Below are 19,491 nucleotides of genomic sequence, written 5' to 3' on the forward strand. Positions count from 1 at the left end.
CCACAATATAAGGATTTTATATCAGTCAACAGAAGGGCTGGAATGATTACTTAGATTATTTGTGATTAATCGATTATTAAACTAATAATCAACTCATTTAGTAATTGATTAATTGCTAACAGGGGCATTCAGACTAAAAAAAAAAGACAATTTGCTAAAAGAACAACAAGCTCAGAGCAGTAATTAAGATAAAACTGTACAAAAAATAAATACATTAAGATGAAAACATTCGTCTGTAAAGGTAATGTTCTACATTACCTGAATATGTATCTTTTTCTATCCAATTATTTATCAGTTCATTGAGAAATAATCAACAGATCAGCACCGTCATGTCATGTTTTTGCATTTTAGGCAATAAAATGTTTGTTTTCTCATTCAGAAAACGAACTGAATTATTTTTATGCATTTTTTATATTTTATAAAATCAGTTCAAATTAAAAATATGCAGAATGTGCCCTTTTTTAAATTCAATTAACCGTCAGAATGATCAATTACTAAAATAATTGTTAACTGATATCGGTGATTACTTATTAGTTTTTCTTTTTATATTGGAAATGCTGCCAAACTGGTGTCGTGACCTTTCCTGTTTTATTCTCAGTTTTAACTCCAAGCCGTTGTTTTTTCATTTTTAAGGAGTAACTAGACACAATGGAGAAATTTTAAACGGTTGTTGCTAGGTAACCAGATAATGAATGAGTTGCTAGGTAACGAAAGAGTGAGTGAGTTAGTAGATTCCACCAACATGTCTTAGCTAGCCATAAGAGATTGATCAGCTAAAGTCTTTCCTCTGCCTACATTTCCCAGAATGCTGTGCGGTTCTGGAGTGAACATTCTTTCTGACGTATTTTTTTTATTGATTTTGATCATGTATTGCAATAGATATTGTTATTGAATCACCTAAGACCTAAATTAAATGGACCATTTCTCTTTTACGTTTCTGTTTCTACTTTGAGCCCCTTTTAGCGTCGAACATCCAGTTCAACTCCATCTGGTCCTGTTTTTAGCTGGAATGTTTTTATTTTTAAAGAACACCACAGCTGTGTGTGTTCCTCCCCTGCTGCCGGTACAATCGCCCATTCTTCCCGCGCCGTCCACTAAAAGCTCTCCGAGTGAGCAACCTTTTCAGCCCTCCTTTCATCCGAGCACTCTGAGCAACTCAATGGGAATCCATTTCCCGTCGCCTCGGCTTTTTCCACACATCCACCTCCCCACCTGCCTCCGCCGCCTCCCGGATCCACGTGACCCGCCGGCCCTCTCAGCCCTCTCTATCCGGGCTTAATTGTCCACGTGGGGCGGAGCGGATTACGTTCCTGACATCACCAGGCCAGATGTTTACGACCAAAATAGACGGCCTCACCTTCGACTCAAACAAAGCGTCTACCCTCGACTTGATTCTGTGTTTATACTTCATCGCCGGGCGGCCTGCAGATTCAGCCCAGAGTTTTCTCCAGCGGAGAAATCAATAACATGCACATTAGCATGATTAAATTGCCCGTTGCCTGTCCATTTATTAAAAGCCTGGGTGTGCAGGGTGGGAGCTCCACTTAGTCAGCGAGTAGCGAAGAGTCAGGAGTCGTTTGCTTGAGAGAAAAAGAAGGTTTGGGGGAGCAGAGGTTTCCCACCAGAGGTTTTAAACTGGAGCAGTTGGTAGCACCACTACAGGATTCCCAAAAGCTGTACTCAAGTAGGAGTAAAAAAAGTACTGATCAATCATTTGATATTTAAAAATTACATAATCAGACAGACCAAAATATAAAGTTAGTGGAAATTTTGGTGTTTTAAGGACCAAAATGACAATAATTCATGTAAGAAACAAAATCAGCTGTGTCTCTGTGTCTGGTGAATGTTTGGTTAAAACATGTTTGTTTTTCATTCCATGGGTAGAAAATCCCAAAATTTTACTCAAGCAAGAGTAGAAATACTTCATAATAAAATTACTCTAGTAAAAGTAAGAAGTAGAGCGTAGTAAAAATACTCCCAGAAGTATTTTTTTTTCCGAAAACTTGCTAATTAAATGTAACTAGTTACTACCCAACTCTGGTCCTGGGTTCAGAACCCGTCCTGGGGTCTTTTTGCATGTTTTGCACACATGCAATCTCTACAGCTTCTTCCCACAGTCCAAAAACACAACAAGCTGTGTTTCCATTGACCACATAATTACACAAATTGAAATTACAAAGTTAAATTTGCTTAATGAAAACTCGCCAATTTCCAATGCGCAATTACACAACCGTACACCTTTGAAAAGCAGAAGTGAAGCCTCCTGCACAACCACCAAACTGCAGCAAGTTGTTTCTGAAAGGTAAAGTGGACAACAAAGCACTTGTTTTTCTTCCAGCAGCCATTGTATCACGGAGAGACCAGCTGATGAAATGTGCCGGAGCTCAGCTTGGGTTGCTAGGTAACGGGCGTGACTTCACTGGGGTTGCTAGGTTACATTGTAGGACCCGTAGATTGCGACTCAACAGTGGGAATGTTTTTGAAATGGCTCATTATCCAGACACCAAAAAAAATAACTAACTTTTCACCAACCTTTGTGGTGTTTGGATGTTTTTAGAAACAAAATGGAAATATAAAAACGTGCAAAAAAAATGAATTTTCCACAAATTTTGTGATAAAAATTTTCAACTTTTATCACAACCTTTTGAAAACAATCCTTCAAAGAAGAGGCTGGTTGAATCGGGGCTTCATTAGAAGATATGTTAGAGGTGTTTCTGTTCGAACAAACAGGTCAGCTCTGAAGAATCACCTGAAGCAGCTGTTAATCGGAGCGCGGTCTGTGTTTTCCCACAGGCGCAGTCTTTCTCCCCGCTTTGTTCTGCTCGCTCAGCAGTTTAACCGAGGAGGGGGCAGGGATTAGCGGTAGGAGCGTGTCTCTCCCCAGCGCCTGCTGGTGAGCAGAGTCTCCTAATCCTTCATGCTGAGAGGAGGCAATTTGGGAGAAGTGACCTGTGCTCACTTCCCTTTCTCGCCCTCCTTTCCGTCTAATTTCCTAGCAGTTCAGCGCAAACAGGTTGCCACATCCTTCCTTCGATTCCCCACTCCCACTTTCCGGTTTTCCGTTTTGCTGCTGGACTCATCAGCATGCAGCGCCGTGCAGCTGCTCCTCAGGACGGGGCAGAGTCGTCAATAAAAGAACAGGCGCCGCAGCAAGGCCTCGCTGACGACTCTCTCTGCACTCCATCAGTTAATGAGCAGGTAATTGTTGAGCGAGCAGAAAAGAAAATAGGGAAAGTAAGGTGGCAGGAGTGGCAGTGAGGTGAGAAACACAATGGAGAGGTGACATAAAGAAGGACGAACCGTTTCTGTGGACAATATTAAATATAAAGCAGGGAGAGCTGTGGAGGGAAACCGAGGTGCGACATTGAGATTCAAGGACAAAGTGGAAATATCCAGAAGGTAGAGGAGCCTCCCTGGAGGACATTACATTTACTGAACGCAGGGGGACATGATGGAGGCAGAGCTTCCCGTCTGAAAGGTTCCTGAAGCTTTACGGCAGGAGGGAACTGTACTACCTCCGTTATAGAGATAAAAATATTACATTTAGAGGGTTTTCTTGATACATCCCGTTGAGAAGAGACCCAGAAATCACTGAAGAGACAAGAACGTCCTTCTGGACGAAGGACAGTTTGACAACCTGGGGGGGAAAGGAGTGTTGATGAGAAATGAGACAAACGGCTCAGGGGGTTTCGGTAGTGGATAAATAGATCCCTGATAATGGATGGATGGATGGATAAACGGATGGATGGACTGTCTAGAGTGAATTTCTGAATCGACGCCATCGTTGTTTCTCTTCGTTCTGCTCCGTTGACTTGCCGCCATTTTCTCTCTGCTGAATCCTCAGAAGACTTTGAAACCTCCAACCTTCCTAAACTACCCAAAGCATCAACGTCCGTAAATACTCAGCCACAATGATTACGGTTTTCAAAGAGAAATTAACTCAACTGACATATTAAACAGCCCAAAATAAAAATAATATTTATGAACTTATTTAATGTGACAGAAGAATCTCAGATTGGAAACTCGGTGAAATTCTCATGGGCCAAATTTCCACCATCTAATTCAATCAAACGTTTGTTTTCCCCTAATTGCTTTTAAAGAATCCCAACTTCACTCTAATAAAATGGAATAATTTGTTATTTGTGTTAAACGATCTCACTGACATTTCCGGACCGGCTCTTCCTCCTGCAGTCGAAGCTGCACAGTGAAGAGTAAAGATCTCGTAAAGATGATTCCTCTGCGTCGCTCTAGCCGAGTTAGCTCCAGCATTTACTGCCTGCCGCTCTCCGACAGCCACCCACGTTGGTTTTAAACCAATACATGCTTCAATCAAAGAGCTCCTGGCTTCATATCCCCGCCTCCTAAAGAGCCGGAGCAGCAGAGCGTGAAACACGACGCGGAGGCCATCTTTACTGGGGGCAACATGACAGATGTAATGTAGGCTCCCTTATCTGTCATTAAGCCCTGCTCTGCCCTCCCTCTGCCTCTCAGCAGGCAGGACAGAAGGGCTTCAATCAGATTAGTGGGGAATAAACTCCACAGAGACACGGCGAGGCTGGAAGCCAATCAGTCACGTCTACATGGAGAAGACGGAGGCATCCGCCTCCGAGACACTCTGACTTGGTTTATGTCACCTGCTTGACCTTGTCCCGCCCCCGCCTGTTTCTGTTCTCAAAGTCAAACCTTCCTGCAGCTTAATGCGACCCGCCGCAGAGGAATGTTACGGTCCTGACGCATCCCAACATTTCCAAAAATAGCAGCTTCCAACTCTTAAAGCTGAAAATAATTCAGCCTTAATTTTATTAGGAATTTTAAGATTACTTTTTTTATTTTTTACATTTTAAATATAAAGAAAATAAAAAAATTACATTTTAAAATATATTAATTTTTTTATTAGGAACTGATTTTTCTAACAACTATTCTGACAATTAATCGATTATTCTGCCGATTAATCAAGTATTTTGGCAATTAATCGAATTTTAAAAATTTCCATATTAATCAATTATCCTTGTGATTAATTGGGTTTTCTGACGATTAATCACATATAAAAATTTACCAGATCAATCTAGTATTCTGACAATGAAGTTATTCCGGCATTTAATCGAATACTTTGACAATTAATCGAATTTAAATATTTGCCAGATCAATCAATTATTCTATCGATTAATTGAGTATTCTGGTGATTAATCAAATAAAAATATTTGCCATATTCTGCAGATTTTTTAGCTAACCACTTACACCTTTTTAAGTGTTTTGCTACAATATTAGAGATACATTAAACGACACAAATTAACAGTTTGATTCCTATTTTGAATAAGAAAATAAACATTTTATTACCAAAAATGCAATAACATCCCATAAAAACATACTTAAAACATCAACATGTGGAAAAGATTGTCCCTTTCTGCCAGACTGAATATCAATACACTGTGGAGCTGAAACAATTGTGATTGATCAATAACTCTCTACTCATTTAGTAACTGATGAATCAATAACTGGAGTACGCTTGATCATTTCTAGCAAAGGATTCATCTGCAAATGAAAAAAATACTTCTAACAACAGAGTAGGGCTAATCTGGTAACTTTTTCAGGACTAATTGATTAATAATTGGAAAGCAAAATGTCCTTAAGAGATTTTTGAAGCTAAAATATTTGCAACTTTAGTTCCAAGTACAATATATTTACCGATGAAGGATTTTTTAAAATCTTAAATCCAAAATGTGTTTATTTTTGTACAGTTTTGACTTAATTACTGCTCCGAGTGAGTCGTTCTTTCACCAGACAGCCTGTTGTTTAGTTTTTATACTCCACTTATCGATTAATCGAATACTGAATTAGTTGATTACCTCAATACCCGATTAATCGCAATTAATCTGACTAATCTGATGAATAATTTCCTCCTTAAACCCTTTTAGTTCAATTTATCTCTGCCGTTCTCACACAGATGAGTAACTGCATCTCTTGTTGAATATGTTAAATGTTGTCTGATTTATTTTTGATGCCATTTCTGTAAAAACGCTACTAGCAGAACCCGGCAGGCGCCGAAACAAATACCAACTCGCCATGTTACAGAACCGCAGGGATCATCTGATTCTTCCATCTAAATGTCAAAGTAACATTTTAGCAAGTTGTGATTCTGTTTTGTTTCTGTCACTTTTAAATTCATTAATGAAATGCTGATTTTTCGGAGCTCTTAGTTCTCATTTGAGTTTCGGCAGCAAATTAAATGCAGAAAAGCGAGCAGCAGCATGACAGCACTTATGACGAGTCGGAAATGTTAACGATAAGAACGTCTTCTGAGGAGAGTGAGTATTTTGGAGAGGAGTTGAGGAGTAAAGGGGAGGTTGAGGCCGGTCAGCGTCTCGCTGCTCGGAAGCCTCTATAATTAGCCCGGCGCTGATCAAATGACTTAATGGGTTTGTGTGAAAACAGCAGACGATTTCAGCTTCGCGCTCCAAGCTGTGCTCATATCTCATCACACTAATGGGATACTCTGGAGACCTTGATTGCTTTATATCTCTGATCAAGATGCCTGATAGAGGTGTGCAGCTGCAGCATTCATAAAATAAAAAAAAGTCCTCATCTTTGGACAAAATTATGCAAAAAGGGAATAAAGACAAAGGACAGCGCTTCCACTCTTCTCCCTGACGAGTCATTTCCTGTGGATGCGAAAGGCAGAACAGGCTCATACCTTCTTTCATATGGTCATTAGTTAGAGCAGGGGTGTCCAAAGTGTGGCCTGAGGGCCAATTTATGGCCTCTGGACTGATTTTATGTGGCCCCCCAACTACAATTTACAAATACAGTTTGTCCTGTAGATGCAGATGGAGACTGAATTTGTAATCAGGGTAAAAATGGTTACCAATATAATTTACTGAAAAGCTGAGTTTACTTGACCCAATTCAGTTTTCATTCTTTCTTAAACTTGACTAAATATAACAAACGTTTCAAAAGAAAGTGACTCGGATCCTGTTCTTACTACTGAAAAAAAATTTATTCAATCGAGCCCAAAAGAAACTGAAAACTAGATGTCTTCCTTTTAAACATGCAAAATTAAAGTGGTAGTAAATTCCTGCCAAAAAATAATCTCAGAAATTTGCTATAAAAACAAAATCTAATCTTTAGATTAATAGACATTTTCTACAAAAGAAACCTTGGAAATTTCTGAATTTAAATGTTGGAAATTTTCTTTTGACATTTTTTCAAGAAAAATTCCCAAAGTTTTCTAGAAAATTTTGTAGATTAATCACAAAATGTCTGAGTTTTTGGCAGAAATGTACTCCGAACGGCCCTGATAAGTTATCATAAAAATCGCTTTCACGTTTTGAATCTACAATAAATATTGAGCTCCTTTATGTGCTTGATTTAGTTTGTTTTGTTTTGGGGGGTTTTTGGCCCATGCCCACATATGATGGGAGTCCAAAGTGTGGCCTGGGGGCCAATTGCGACCCTTGAGCTCATTTGTGCGGCCACCCAACTGCACCTTAAAGTGGCAGTACACTATTAAGCCTCGTTTATTTTTTGTAAAATCTTGGTTAATATCTGCTCTCCACTGCAAAAACATAAAATCTCAACAGGTACTTTTTATCTAGTTTCTGGTGCAAATATCTTAGGCCACGTGAATTAAGACACGTAACTTAAAAGTAACTTTTCAGCAAGTTAGACAAGCTCGATTTAAGAAAATAATTCCTTAATATTGGCAAAGTTTTAGTTCGACTGGAAGATGCCGCATCCTGGGCAGGGCTTGAGCTTTCTTGTCGTTCTAGTTTGTTTAGATATTGCTGAATAGTTTTAATATTTCTCTCCATATTTTTACTGTTATTCTGTAAGAGAAACTCAACACGTTCGCCTAGAGGAAATGATCCCGTGTGTCTGTCAGCGTTTTCTCTTTGAAGCAGCTTTAATTTCCCTCAGTCTGAGAAAACTCTTGTTTCTGCTCGTTTCTTCCTCCCTAAATTACACAGAGCACAAAACATGCCGTGCTTATTGCCACTGGGAGGAGATCTGCAGCCTCCTCATCTCGCACCAACACCTATAATTGAACAAAATGTGGCGAACGAAGGAGGGAGCTTCAACGCAATTAGGGAGAAAAGCTCGGCGGAGACATTTCCATCTAGTTTTTTAATGATGGCGCATAAACAGCCGCTGTGTCTGTTTGTCCCACATGAGCCGACCGAGGGGGGCGCCGCGTCCTTGGCCACCTTCTCCTTGAGAAAACGCTGCATCAGGCAGGCTGCTAATGGGCAATAACGCATCCTGATCACCGCCAGGAGCAGAAACAGCAGCAGCCGTCGCCTCTCTGGGGGTTTTCAGTTACACTGCAGCGCTTCCATCTTCTGCTGCTCTGACAGATTCATCACTCCGCCCACGACAAGAAAAAAACAAAGCAAACAATAATGACCTCCAGGACTGACGGAAGAGGAAATTTCTGTCAAAAAAACTCAGAAAGTTTGAGATTAATCTCAGATATTTTCTAGGAAAGAAATGTGAAAATGTCTGAGCTGGTTGAAAAACAAAATCTGAAAATTCCTGAGTAATCCCAGAAATTTTCAAGAAAAAAGTTTCAAATTTCAAAGTTGCAAAGGTTGAACATTTTCAACTTTAGAGTTAAAACTGACTTTTGAAACTAAGAAATTTATGAGATTAACTTCAAACTTTCTGAATTTTTTTTTTTCACTTTTGAAGCTCAGAAATTTCCTTGTTATTTCTAAAACATTTCTGACATTAATCTCAGGAATTTTCTAGAAAAAATTTGAAAATTTAAAAAGCTGAAAATGTTCAGCTTTGGAATTTGAAACTTTTGAAACTAATACTTTTTTCTAGAAAATTTCTGAAATAAATCTCAATTTCTGAATCTTGAAAAACTTGGGACATTTTTTAGCTCAAACTGTTGAAAATTTGCTAGAAAGAAGAACATTTTGAGATTAATCTCAGGAATTTTCCTGAAAACATTCTGAAATCTGTTTCAGAAGTTGACATTTTTTACTTTAGAAAATTTTGATTTTTGAAAGTAAGAAATTCCCACATTTTCTTCTTGAAAATTTGTGAGGATACTCAAAAATTTTCTGAATTATGTCTAGAAGATTTTTGACTTTTGGAGATCGCAAAAAAAAAAACTCTAAAAAAGTTTTATTTTGTGTAGAAAATCTTAAAATTAATCTCATGAGTTTTTTGGCAGAAATGTACTCCTGTATATGTAGATAGTACGAATTAAATTCAATGAAGTTAATGCTACTCAGGTAAGACTAGAGATACTTAATAAAATAAAACAAGTAAAACTAAAAAGTACAGCGTAGTAAAAGTAAATTTTCTCTAAAAAGTAAATGTAATTGAGTAAACTCAACTCTAGAGTTGAGTAATTTATCTCCATAGAGTTTCTGCAAACCGCAGGAATGAATCTCGTCTTGCCAGATCTATGTTGTCTAAATCAGTGGAAACGCCTCGCCCTGCTCTGAATCATTAAACTCCCCAGAGCAGCAGCTGCACACCTGGACAAGACGACCAGGTGGGAACAAAGTCCGCTCCGCACACGTGTCCGACAGGAAGGGGCGGCGGTGCAACCGACAGCAGAGCAAATATTTTATTAATGGAACGAAAACCTGAAGGAGCCGAAGAAACTCAGAGAAACACAGAGAGCGGAGCTGACGGAGTTTCACCTGGCGACAACAACACAGAAAACACATAAAAAAATAACGGCATACGGTTTTCTGGAGGTTAAAGGTCATCTGCTGAATGGTGTGTAGAAACTGTCAGCAAGGAAAGAGACGCGGGAAGGCAGCAGGCGACGGGTCCTCCACAGGAAGAGGAGCGAAAAAGAAGAGGGAAGGAAGGAAAGAAGGCATAAAAAAGGAAGGAAAGAAATAGGATGAAAAATAATGTAGGAAAAGGAGACAGGAGACAGAGAAAGGAGACAGGAAACATGGAAAGGAGACAGGAAACAAAGAAAGGAGACAGGAAACATGGAAAGGACAAACTCATTGTTAAAGGAGACACAAAAGCTGTTTTGGGCACAGAAAGAAAATAATGAGGAAAATAAACAAGGAAGGAAAGAAAACAAAGATACAGGGATGAGAGAGGAAGGAGGGAAGGACAAGAAGGGTGTAGAGGAGGAAGGACACAGGAAAGGAAGGACAATTTGGAGGAAAAAAATAAGAATTCAAGGAAGAAACAAAGGAAGGAAGGAGTGAAAGAGAAAGTAAAAGAAATAAGCCGAGTGAGAACATCAGGGAGGGACAAAGGACAGAAGGAAGTGAGGACATTAGGGCAGGAAACTTGTGCTGTGCTCCATTTTTCAGGAGGCTGAAATGATGTGCAGCCATGGATGAGCTGATGTGAACCCGCTCACTCCCTCCCCACCGCGCAGCGACTCTCACCGACGAGAAGAAGAAGAAACTAAATATGTCATGAGCTGCGAGAAGATTCACAAAACACCCACCCACCCACATAAACCTGAGAGATAATTAGAGCCGACGCACAGCTGGGAGACAAAGGCTGCCGTTGTGAGAACAAGGACCGCCTGATGAGGCCGCCATCTTTAAATCCTCAGGATGAGGAGAGAGCGCCGGTCGATGAGACGCTACAGGAGGCGATGATCGATTTCATCATTAATGCTCCTGATAGGAGTATTAAGGTGAGGCTACGACAAAAATGACCAAATTACGAGAATAAAGTCGTATTACAAGAATTTTGTTGTAATATAACAAAAAATAAGAGAATAAAGTCGTAGTATTACGAAAGTAAAGTTATAATATTATGAGAATAAAGCCATACGAAAATAAAATCAAAATATTAAAGTCATAATATCACGAGAATAAAGTTATACTAGAAACGTCATACAAAAAAGTAAAATACAAAAAAGTCATAGTATTATGAGAGTTAAGTCGTACAAAAATAAAATCTAATTATGAGAATAAAGTTGTAATAAAGAGAATAAAATTGTACAAGAATAGAATAGAAACACAAGAATATTACGAGAATATAGTCACAATAAGACAATATCAAAACAGTGAAATAAAGATGTACTGTAAGAAAAAAAGTCCTATTACAAGAATAAAGTTGTACGAAAATAAAATCGAAATACAAGAATAAATTAATATTATTACATTATACCTGAAATATTAACATTCAACAACTTGTATGGAGAAACTTGTCAACTAACAAGCGATTTGCCCTGGAGATCAAGAAAGAATATTCTATTCTATTACAAGAATAAAAGAGAAATTGTGCCAGAATAATGTTGCAACATCGTAAACAAGTTATTTCAAACATGTAAAAATATATTTTTTGTTTGTTTTCAGTAAAAACAGGAAATCTCCAGTTTTGTTGCAAAAAAAGGCAAAACGTCTCATCATTTATTTACTAAAACCTCCATAAATTTGCTCCGGTTTACGTCTTTACCCAGATAATCTCCACAAGTGAATCTATGGCTCCTAAAGGTTTGCAGCCTTATTTTGGGTATTTCTAAACGATTTATATCCTGTTTGATGCAAAAGAGAAAGAAAAAAATCCAAATTATTTCCTGTTTTATCCTGATTTTCTCTGAAGCAGTTGCTGCGATCCTGATGCTTTACTGAAACAGTTTGTAATCACTGAGGGAAACTAAATTAGATTTGTTATTCTAAACATAAACTTCAGGTTGGATGAGGCAGAGAGGAGACATAAAAGCAGCCAGATTACAAATTAAAATCAGACATTCCTTCCCGGCGTCGGTTGGATCAGGCCGACGTCGGCTGAGTCACCGGTTTGAAGTCGGATCGCCTCTGGTGGGAGTGGAAAACGGGAATGAGAGGGGAGTACCAGGGAGCTGGGATTAGTAGCTTTCTCCTGGCAAATCCATGAGCCGCCTGCACTTCTTGTTGCTAAGAGGATTCAGAAGAACGACCCAACGACGGGAGCGACGCTTTGGGCTCTAATCTACTGATTCAGGAGGCGGAGAGGCAGATTCTTGTGCTAAACATCTAAACATGGAGGACAGATTACCGATCGCAGATTACCCACCTGTAAAAACCCTGACCTGCCGATTCCAATGTTATGACTTCTCAGGAATAAGTCGTGAAATTACGAGAATAAGGTTATAAAATTATGAGAATAAAGTTATGAAATTATGAGAATAAGGTTATAAAATTATGAGAATAAAGTTATGAAATTATGAGAATAAGGTTATAAAATTACGAGAATAAAGTTATGAAATTATGAGAGTAAAGTTATGAAATTATGAGAATAAAGTTATGAAATTATGAGAATAAAGTTATGAAATTATGAGATAAAACTCAGAAATAAAGTCAAAACATTTTGGGAATAAAGTCATAAAACTATTGCCATTGATGCACCAAAGCATTACCTCTTACCTTTTGTAAGGTTGTATTAAACTAAAAAAAATAAACAAATGCAACTGATTGTTGCAATTCTAGACTGACTACACTGCAAAAACACAAATATCCAAGTAGACTTAAAATAAAACAACTTACTTATAAGTAACTTTTCTGCAAGATATAGAAGCTTGTTTTAAGTAAACAATTCCTTAATGTTGATTTATTTTTTTAAAGTTTGGTTGTCAGATTATTTAACTTAAAACATGGGAAAAATGCATCTTTCTCAGTAAAATAATCTGACAGAGTAATACTTTTTCATCGGTGTCAAGGAATTGTTTACTAGAAACAACCTCCTGTATCTTGCTAAAAAGATACTTGTACGTAATTTTGTTTGTATTTTAGCAAAAATACTTTTTTGTGTGTGTTTTTGCAGTGTGGGAGTTCTGACTAATGAACTGTAAATAAAAAATATCAGATTTTTTCACCAAGCCAAGCAAGAAAACCAGTCGATTGATTGGTGAAACGTAACGTTTTTAGCTTGATCATCCCTCCAATAGATACAACACATAATGAAACGAAATGTGCCTTTAAATGTTTGCAGATGTCCTTAAGTTTGTATGAAAAAAAAAACAGCTGGGAGGGTTTGTTTTTCAAAAATATTCAGCAGAAAAATGTGATGTTATGTTGCATAAGAGTCAGAAATGTTGGAGCTAATCCTCGGCAGCTTAACTCAGCACAAAATAAAATGTTCTGTCTGGGCTGATGGAGCCGCATACCTCAGAGTGATGCAACCGCATGGCTGACACCAGCCTGCATCCCGCACAGATCCAGCTGCTACAAGAAAGCCAGATTAAACTAAACATCAGTTGTTGTTGCACCGTTTTTGTTTTCTTGGATAAAGAAATCCAGCACAGATGCTCACATAGCTGAGCGTTAAAAACCTCCAGCTGCAGAAACAAAAGTTCAGGCCGGTCTTCACAGGTAGCAGCCACAACCAAACTGTTAACGCAGCTGAAGAAGTCGGATCAATCTCAAACCGAAAAGCGGGAACTATGACAGACTGAAGCTTTACGGAGCAGAAATATCTCTGCAGACAAAAGCTGGATATTTTAACAGCTTTAGCGACAGTAATCTTATATTTTCTGCTTTTTCAATCCTGATAGTTCGGTAGAATCGGTTCGATTCTGGACCAAAGTTGCAACATTTGCTACATTTTCAGCTGCTGAGGTTCGTTTCCACGCTGCACTGAGTCAAACAAACCAAACTAGTTGAAAAACCTGTTCCCCTCCTCACCTGTGGGGGCGCTGCATCAGGAACCACTGAAGGAAACAACATGAAAACCATAAATATCGAAAAGAAAAGATGATATATGAGGAGATAGTTTGAAAACATTAATAGAAAAAGTGACTTTATTGGATACATTGAAGAAGAATTTGGGTAGTAAGAGCATACAAATCATTATTCAATTTTTAAAGAAAACAGATTATTTATTTAGTCGGTATAAGTGTGTGTGAATGCATGTATATTTTGGTGGTGGCTGTAATGCTACTTTCTTCCAACTGAAATAAACATAAAAATCTCTGAAGACACTGACTGCAACTTCCTTCTTCATAAAATGTAATTAAAAATGGAGTGGCGTCAGATTTTAGCATCTGTAGAATCTCTGTTTTATTTGGTAAAAAAACCCCCAAAGACTGTTTTTCTTCCCAGATTCACACGTTTTTTCTTGGGTTGCATTTAGTCTGCTTCCTGCTTTTGGATTCACCGTCACGTTGCGTTCACACCAGCCTCGTCTAATCAGACTCCAGTCTGTTTGTAGAAAATCTGATTTGTTTGTGGAGGTTTGAACCTCTAATCCGCCTACAAACCTCAATCTCAGTTCGGTTTGAATGCGTACGTGAACGCCAGGTGGACTGGAGACCGCTCCGAAAGCAGGAAGTGGACTACAACACAAGGCATTCTGGGTAAATAAAACCAAAACAAACGAACTAGCAGTGCTAGCAGGAGAAATGGTTCATGGTCTTTCACCAAAGACAGAAGTGAAATCCTACTGACGCTAAAATATGACGCTAAAATGTTTTGTTTACATTTTGTGAAGAAGGAAGTTGCTGTCAGCGTCTTCTTTACTGATTTTTGATGCAGTGCCACAGGCGAGGAGGGGAACTGGTTTTTCAAAGAGTTTAGAGCGTTTAAAGTGTGAAAGAGAACCAAACCAGCTGAAAATGTAGCAAATGTTGCAATTTTAGTCCCAACTGAACCGAATCTATCGGACTACAAAGTGTGAAAACAACCTAAAACTTAAATTTGAGCTTTTTTTTTTATTATTTATTTATTTTTTTTACATCTGACACAATCAGACATGCAGCTTTGTAACCCAAAGCTTCCTAAATATCAAGTTTTTTCTCTCTACTGCCTCCAACTCTGAGCCGAATGGCTGCCATATCACTAAAAGGAAGGAATGCATAACCTCCGAAAGTAAAAACAAAAGAAAAACGCCTTGTTTTTGATACAATCAAATTAATTTATATCATACAGTCAACAAGCAATGTGGATTTTACACCATTTTCCATTTCAGGAGAATCCGCAGCATCGACCTGGAGGTTTGTGGCCTTTCTGAGAGAGCAGCAGCACGGATTTTATTGTGGTCATAATAATCAGGATCGCTGCCTCCAAACACAATCTTCACCTCCACAGCCTCAAAATGGCTGAGCCGCTAACTTTTCTATTTTTGCGTAGTGGAAGAAGCTTGACAGGCAGAGTCAGGAGGAGGCATCTTGTTGAAAATGTTTGTCACGTTTGAGCAGAAAAAGGATTGTGTTTGCCCTCGGGTGGGGGCTGTTTGTTGTGGAAATGGCAGCATTGTTGCACCAAGACACACATGAAACTCTGCAAGAGTCTGCAGTGATGAGGCAGCAGGAAAATAGGACATCGAGATTTTATTTATTCATCAAGATTGAAAAAAAGTATCTATTTTCCCAAGTTGTTACCAGCATCATAACTATTGTGTCACAATTTGTGCTTCTTTATTCCACTTGATAATTAAAAGAGGCAAAAATAGATTAAAAACAAGGTTGAATGTAAAGAAATACGAATATTTCCACTTTTATTTGAAGGGGATTTTGGCAAAATCCTCTTAAAAATGAATAGCTTTATGATATTTTACCGCAGCAGCACCGATCAAAGTTTAAATAGTCACTAAGTTGGTCTTCATGTGATTGAATTAGCGTTTTGATATCCATTACATCACTGCTTTTTCTGAAATTTGACTTAAAAAAAAGCTACAACTTGCATGTTTTATAATGTCACACACTCCAAGTTTAAAATATTCACAAACATTTTAATTTAAGCTGCTTTCCACCTCAACTTTCACCTCTCTGTGTAAATATTTCCGGTAAAATGTTGATACTTTCCTCGTCTAAATGAGCAGGAAACGCACATTCAGCAGAACGTTTCCTCCATAGAGCAGAATAACAATCTGGCAAAACGTGTGAGAAAACCATGGCAACTTTTCAGCTCCATAATTCAACCATATTTTACAGCAGCATCAACCTTCACAGTTCAAATGGTTACTGAATTTGTATTTTTGATACATTTGATCTATTTTTACACAATAAAGTGTTTACTTTCTGTTTAAAAACATAATGTTCAGCTTTGGGAGTAATAACACTGACGGTGTCAAATATTCAATGACATTTTATTTGCACCGATTGCAGTTTTCTGTCCGATCACCGATTTTTAAAAAGCCTGACCTGCCGAATCCAATTCTGATCGATAGATTGTTTTGTCTGAAAAGTCGCTAAATATATTAACAAAGTCCCTAAGTGAGGATGACTGTTGTTGACTGCGCAGGTTCAGACGTGACCTGAGATCATAACATGACAGATATGATCATAAACACATAAAATGTTTACATTTCTGCCCTTCAGAAGGTTCAACGCCTCACGTCACCAAAGTCGCTATTTGACTGAGACAAAACAATTTTGTTTATGTTGCGATCTGCACTGCAAAAACACAAACTCTTACCAAGTATTTTTGGTCTAGTTTCTACTGTAAATATCTTAGTACACTTGAAATAAGACAAAACTAATTTACAGTTAACGTTTCATCAAGATAAGAGATTGTTTTAAGTGAATAATTCCTTATTATTGATGAATAACTTCTTGTTCCACAGGCAGATTATTTCACTCAAGACATTTTTGCCATTTTATAAGGGAAATAATCTGCCAGTGGAACGAGAACGTTCTCATCAACATGAAGAAATTACTTACTTAAAATAAGCTACTATATCTAACTAAATCGCTACTTATAAGTTATTTTCATCTTATTTCAAGAGTACAAAGAACTTTGAACCAAAAAAAAGACCTTTCCCCCCCCAAAAAAACTTTGTAATATTTTGTGTTTTTGCTACCATTTCTTCCAATATTAATCCAACATGGCCGCCCCACTAACATTCTCAGCGCCATCTCTGATTGGCTGTGTCCTCCTGTTTTCTTTTCCATAGAAGCTACTCCAACTAACATTGTTCTTTCATGTTTTGTTTGCCGTTTGTGTCAGTAATGCTGGTTGCACATTCTGTGAAAAGAGGGTCATGCCTTCCCACTGTCGCCACATGCTTGCTCCGGTCCAGAGGTTGCTGCATAGTCAATAGCTGCGTTTGGAAATTTATGTCGAAAAAACATTCGACAATTTTACAATTGTGGTGTTTTCGTTGAATAAGAAACACAGTTAAAGTCACAATTAATCGGTTTGTTGGTGTGCTAAGTCGTGTGGCGCCATCATTCTCCTCCCACTTCCGGTTGTCTTCGGTGTTTTCGCCGGTAGTAAACATCGGATGTTGATCACTAGACTGTGTTTCCGTTGCAGTTTTGATACAGCAATAAGAAAACACGCCATCTAAGCGCAAAAGCAAGATTTTTTTTTTCTAAACTGATGTGTTTCGATTAAGCGAATTGCGAAATTTCATGGTGAATAGAAACACGTCTATTGATTTAGAGATTACATTTGAATGTGACTAATAAATCAAACTAAAATGTGTCTGCTTGGATTGATCTGATTCTAAGTGTTAAAATGACATTTATTTATAGAAATAAACTGAATTGTGCAGTAAATGAATTCCCACCATCCGTAAATGTATTATAGACCCGAAGTTAATCAAAATGAGACACTTTGAAGGAAGGAGGCCGTCCTGATGAGGCAGGAAAAGCCACATTTTGGATCCGAGGTAAAGGATTTCCTCTCTTCAGGGTTTATGATCCGCGGCAGAAGCCATTGTGTCCCCTGAAGGCCCCTCTGAGCGTCTTTCATTTGATCTCTGCAGCAAAACTCTGCTGTTATTCAACCTCCTACTATAGGACACCCCGGCCGCACATTGTCCACTGACTCGCAGACGAAACTGCAATCACAGCTCAGGAATGAGGCGGAGAATGACCTGGAAAGCGAGCTGATTAATTATTAAACCCCCTCTCGTGTCTTTTTATGATCTTAAATGAAGCAAAAACGCAAGAAGGAATCCGTAAACAACAAACAGAGGCGATCAGATCGGCTACTTGTTGGCAAAAAGCCCGATCAATACAGTTCACATGAAGCGCGATAATGCGCAAATAAACGACACGGTCGCTTATTGTTATGGCTCCACAGATTTAATTTGCTTTTAAATCGCAGTGATAAATCGGGAACATTTACCTCAATGTATCCGGCCAAGGCTGGAACCACAATGCCCAAAACCAGGGCAGAAATCGCAGGGAGTGAACCCATCTTCCAGGCTCTCCTGATCCGCTGATCTGCTGGAAATAACTTATATCCCCCTCAGCTGTTCCTGCGCGCAGGCGTCCGCAGGAATCAACGGCAAACAAGCCAGGTCCCGGGGATATTTCAGGAGTTTTCCCCCACCCGGCTCAACCAAACGGGTCAAAATAAAAAGGTTTCTGCTTGTTTCGGACCACGGAGCTCGACTGGGAAGCGCCTCGGTGTCGGACTGCTGTGGAAATGTGGGCAAATTGTGGTTTCTCCCTCCCTTTACTGCCTCCTCCCTCGTTTACGCCTCCCGTCTATCCGAGCTGAGCATCTGGAGAGGGAACAGCGCCACCAGGCGGCCAGCGTTGTAATCTCACTGCCTTTTAAAACGGTCCAACCACGGATATGCAAGAATGAACATTTACTTGAGTAACCTCTTTTAAATAAATGTACTTTTAGGAATATTTTTACTAAGTCGTACTTTTTACTTTTACTTGAGTAATTTTATTTTTAAATATCAGTACTGTAGTGAGTAAAATTTCTGGATTCATTAAGTTCAGTGAATAACTGAATTATTGCTCAAATTTAATACATAATAGTACTACAAATTATTGTTTCCTTGTAAGTTATAAGGAGTTGCACATCACTCTTTCTTCTAAAATCAACTTGCAGTGTACTTGCTATTTACGTTTCATTAAGTGTTGCTAAAGTCATCATTTACATTTGTTATTACAGTAAAAATGTTACACTTTACCTCCCAGAAGAGTCTAAATAAAGCACAAAACGCTAAGTTTTCTCTATTTTAGCTAAGCTATATAATTAAAACAAATACTATGTCTGTTTCTCATGTAATTTCACATTTGGCAAGTGTTAAAATATGTTGTTATTATGAGACCTTGGTGACGCAAAAATATCAGTCTATCCTGTATTTCTCTGATATTGCGTTTATTTTAACTGCCTTATGTCCTCTCCTCATGCTGTATAAACTTATGCCCTCATCCAGCCTTGTTTTTATTAGTTGCAATGTTATTTGATTTCACAGTAATAGGCAAGAAAAAAACATATTTATATGGCTTGATTCAGATACAAGACAAACCAAAGTGCTTCACAGGACGTCAAAGGAAACACAAATCATAAAAACCATTTAATAAAAGATTTTTTATTTTTTTAAAATCCATATATATATAACAGATTCTTGGATCAAAAATGCATTCAGTCCTAATTTAAAGGAATCAAATATTTTTGCACATTTCAGGTTTCAGAGATTTTGTCTCTAAATGAGAGCAATTCATAATTGCATCATGAATTTCACACTAATTCCCTTCGGCTGCTCCACCAGGAAGCCTGGTGACAACCCTCTAATGAACCAGATATTTCTGAAGGTTTATTTTTTTTACTTATGCAGTTTATTTAAAGCAGGCATATGCTGAATTGCTCAGGGTCCAGT

General features: G+C 38.3%; 1 protein-coding gene across 1 annotated transcript in view; it reads right to left on the reverse strand.

Moving 5' to 3' along the window:
- Positions 1 to 18,319, reverse strand: part of aplp2 (amyloid beta (A4) precursor-like protein 2) — an 82,621-nt gene extending 64,302 nt beyond the window's left edge. Inside the window, 1 exon segment of the mRNA XM_032590382.1 lies at positions 17,994 to 18,319. Within this exon segment, the coding sequence (XP_032446273.1) occupies positions 17,994 to 18,065 (72 nt within the window). The 5' untranslated portion in view covers positions 18,066 to 18,319.
- Between the last annotated feature and the right edge of the window lie 1,172 nt (positions 18,320 to 19,491).

The sequence above is a fragment of the Xiphophorus hellerii genome, chromosome 18, assembly GCF_003331165.1.
Source record: "Xiphophorus hellerii strain 12219 chromosome 18, Xiphophorus_hellerii-4.1, whole genome shotgun sequence".
Taxonomy (NCBI): Eukaryota; Metazoa; Chordata; class Actinopteri; order Cyprinodontiformes; family Poeciliidae; genus Xiphophorus; species Xiphophorus hellerii.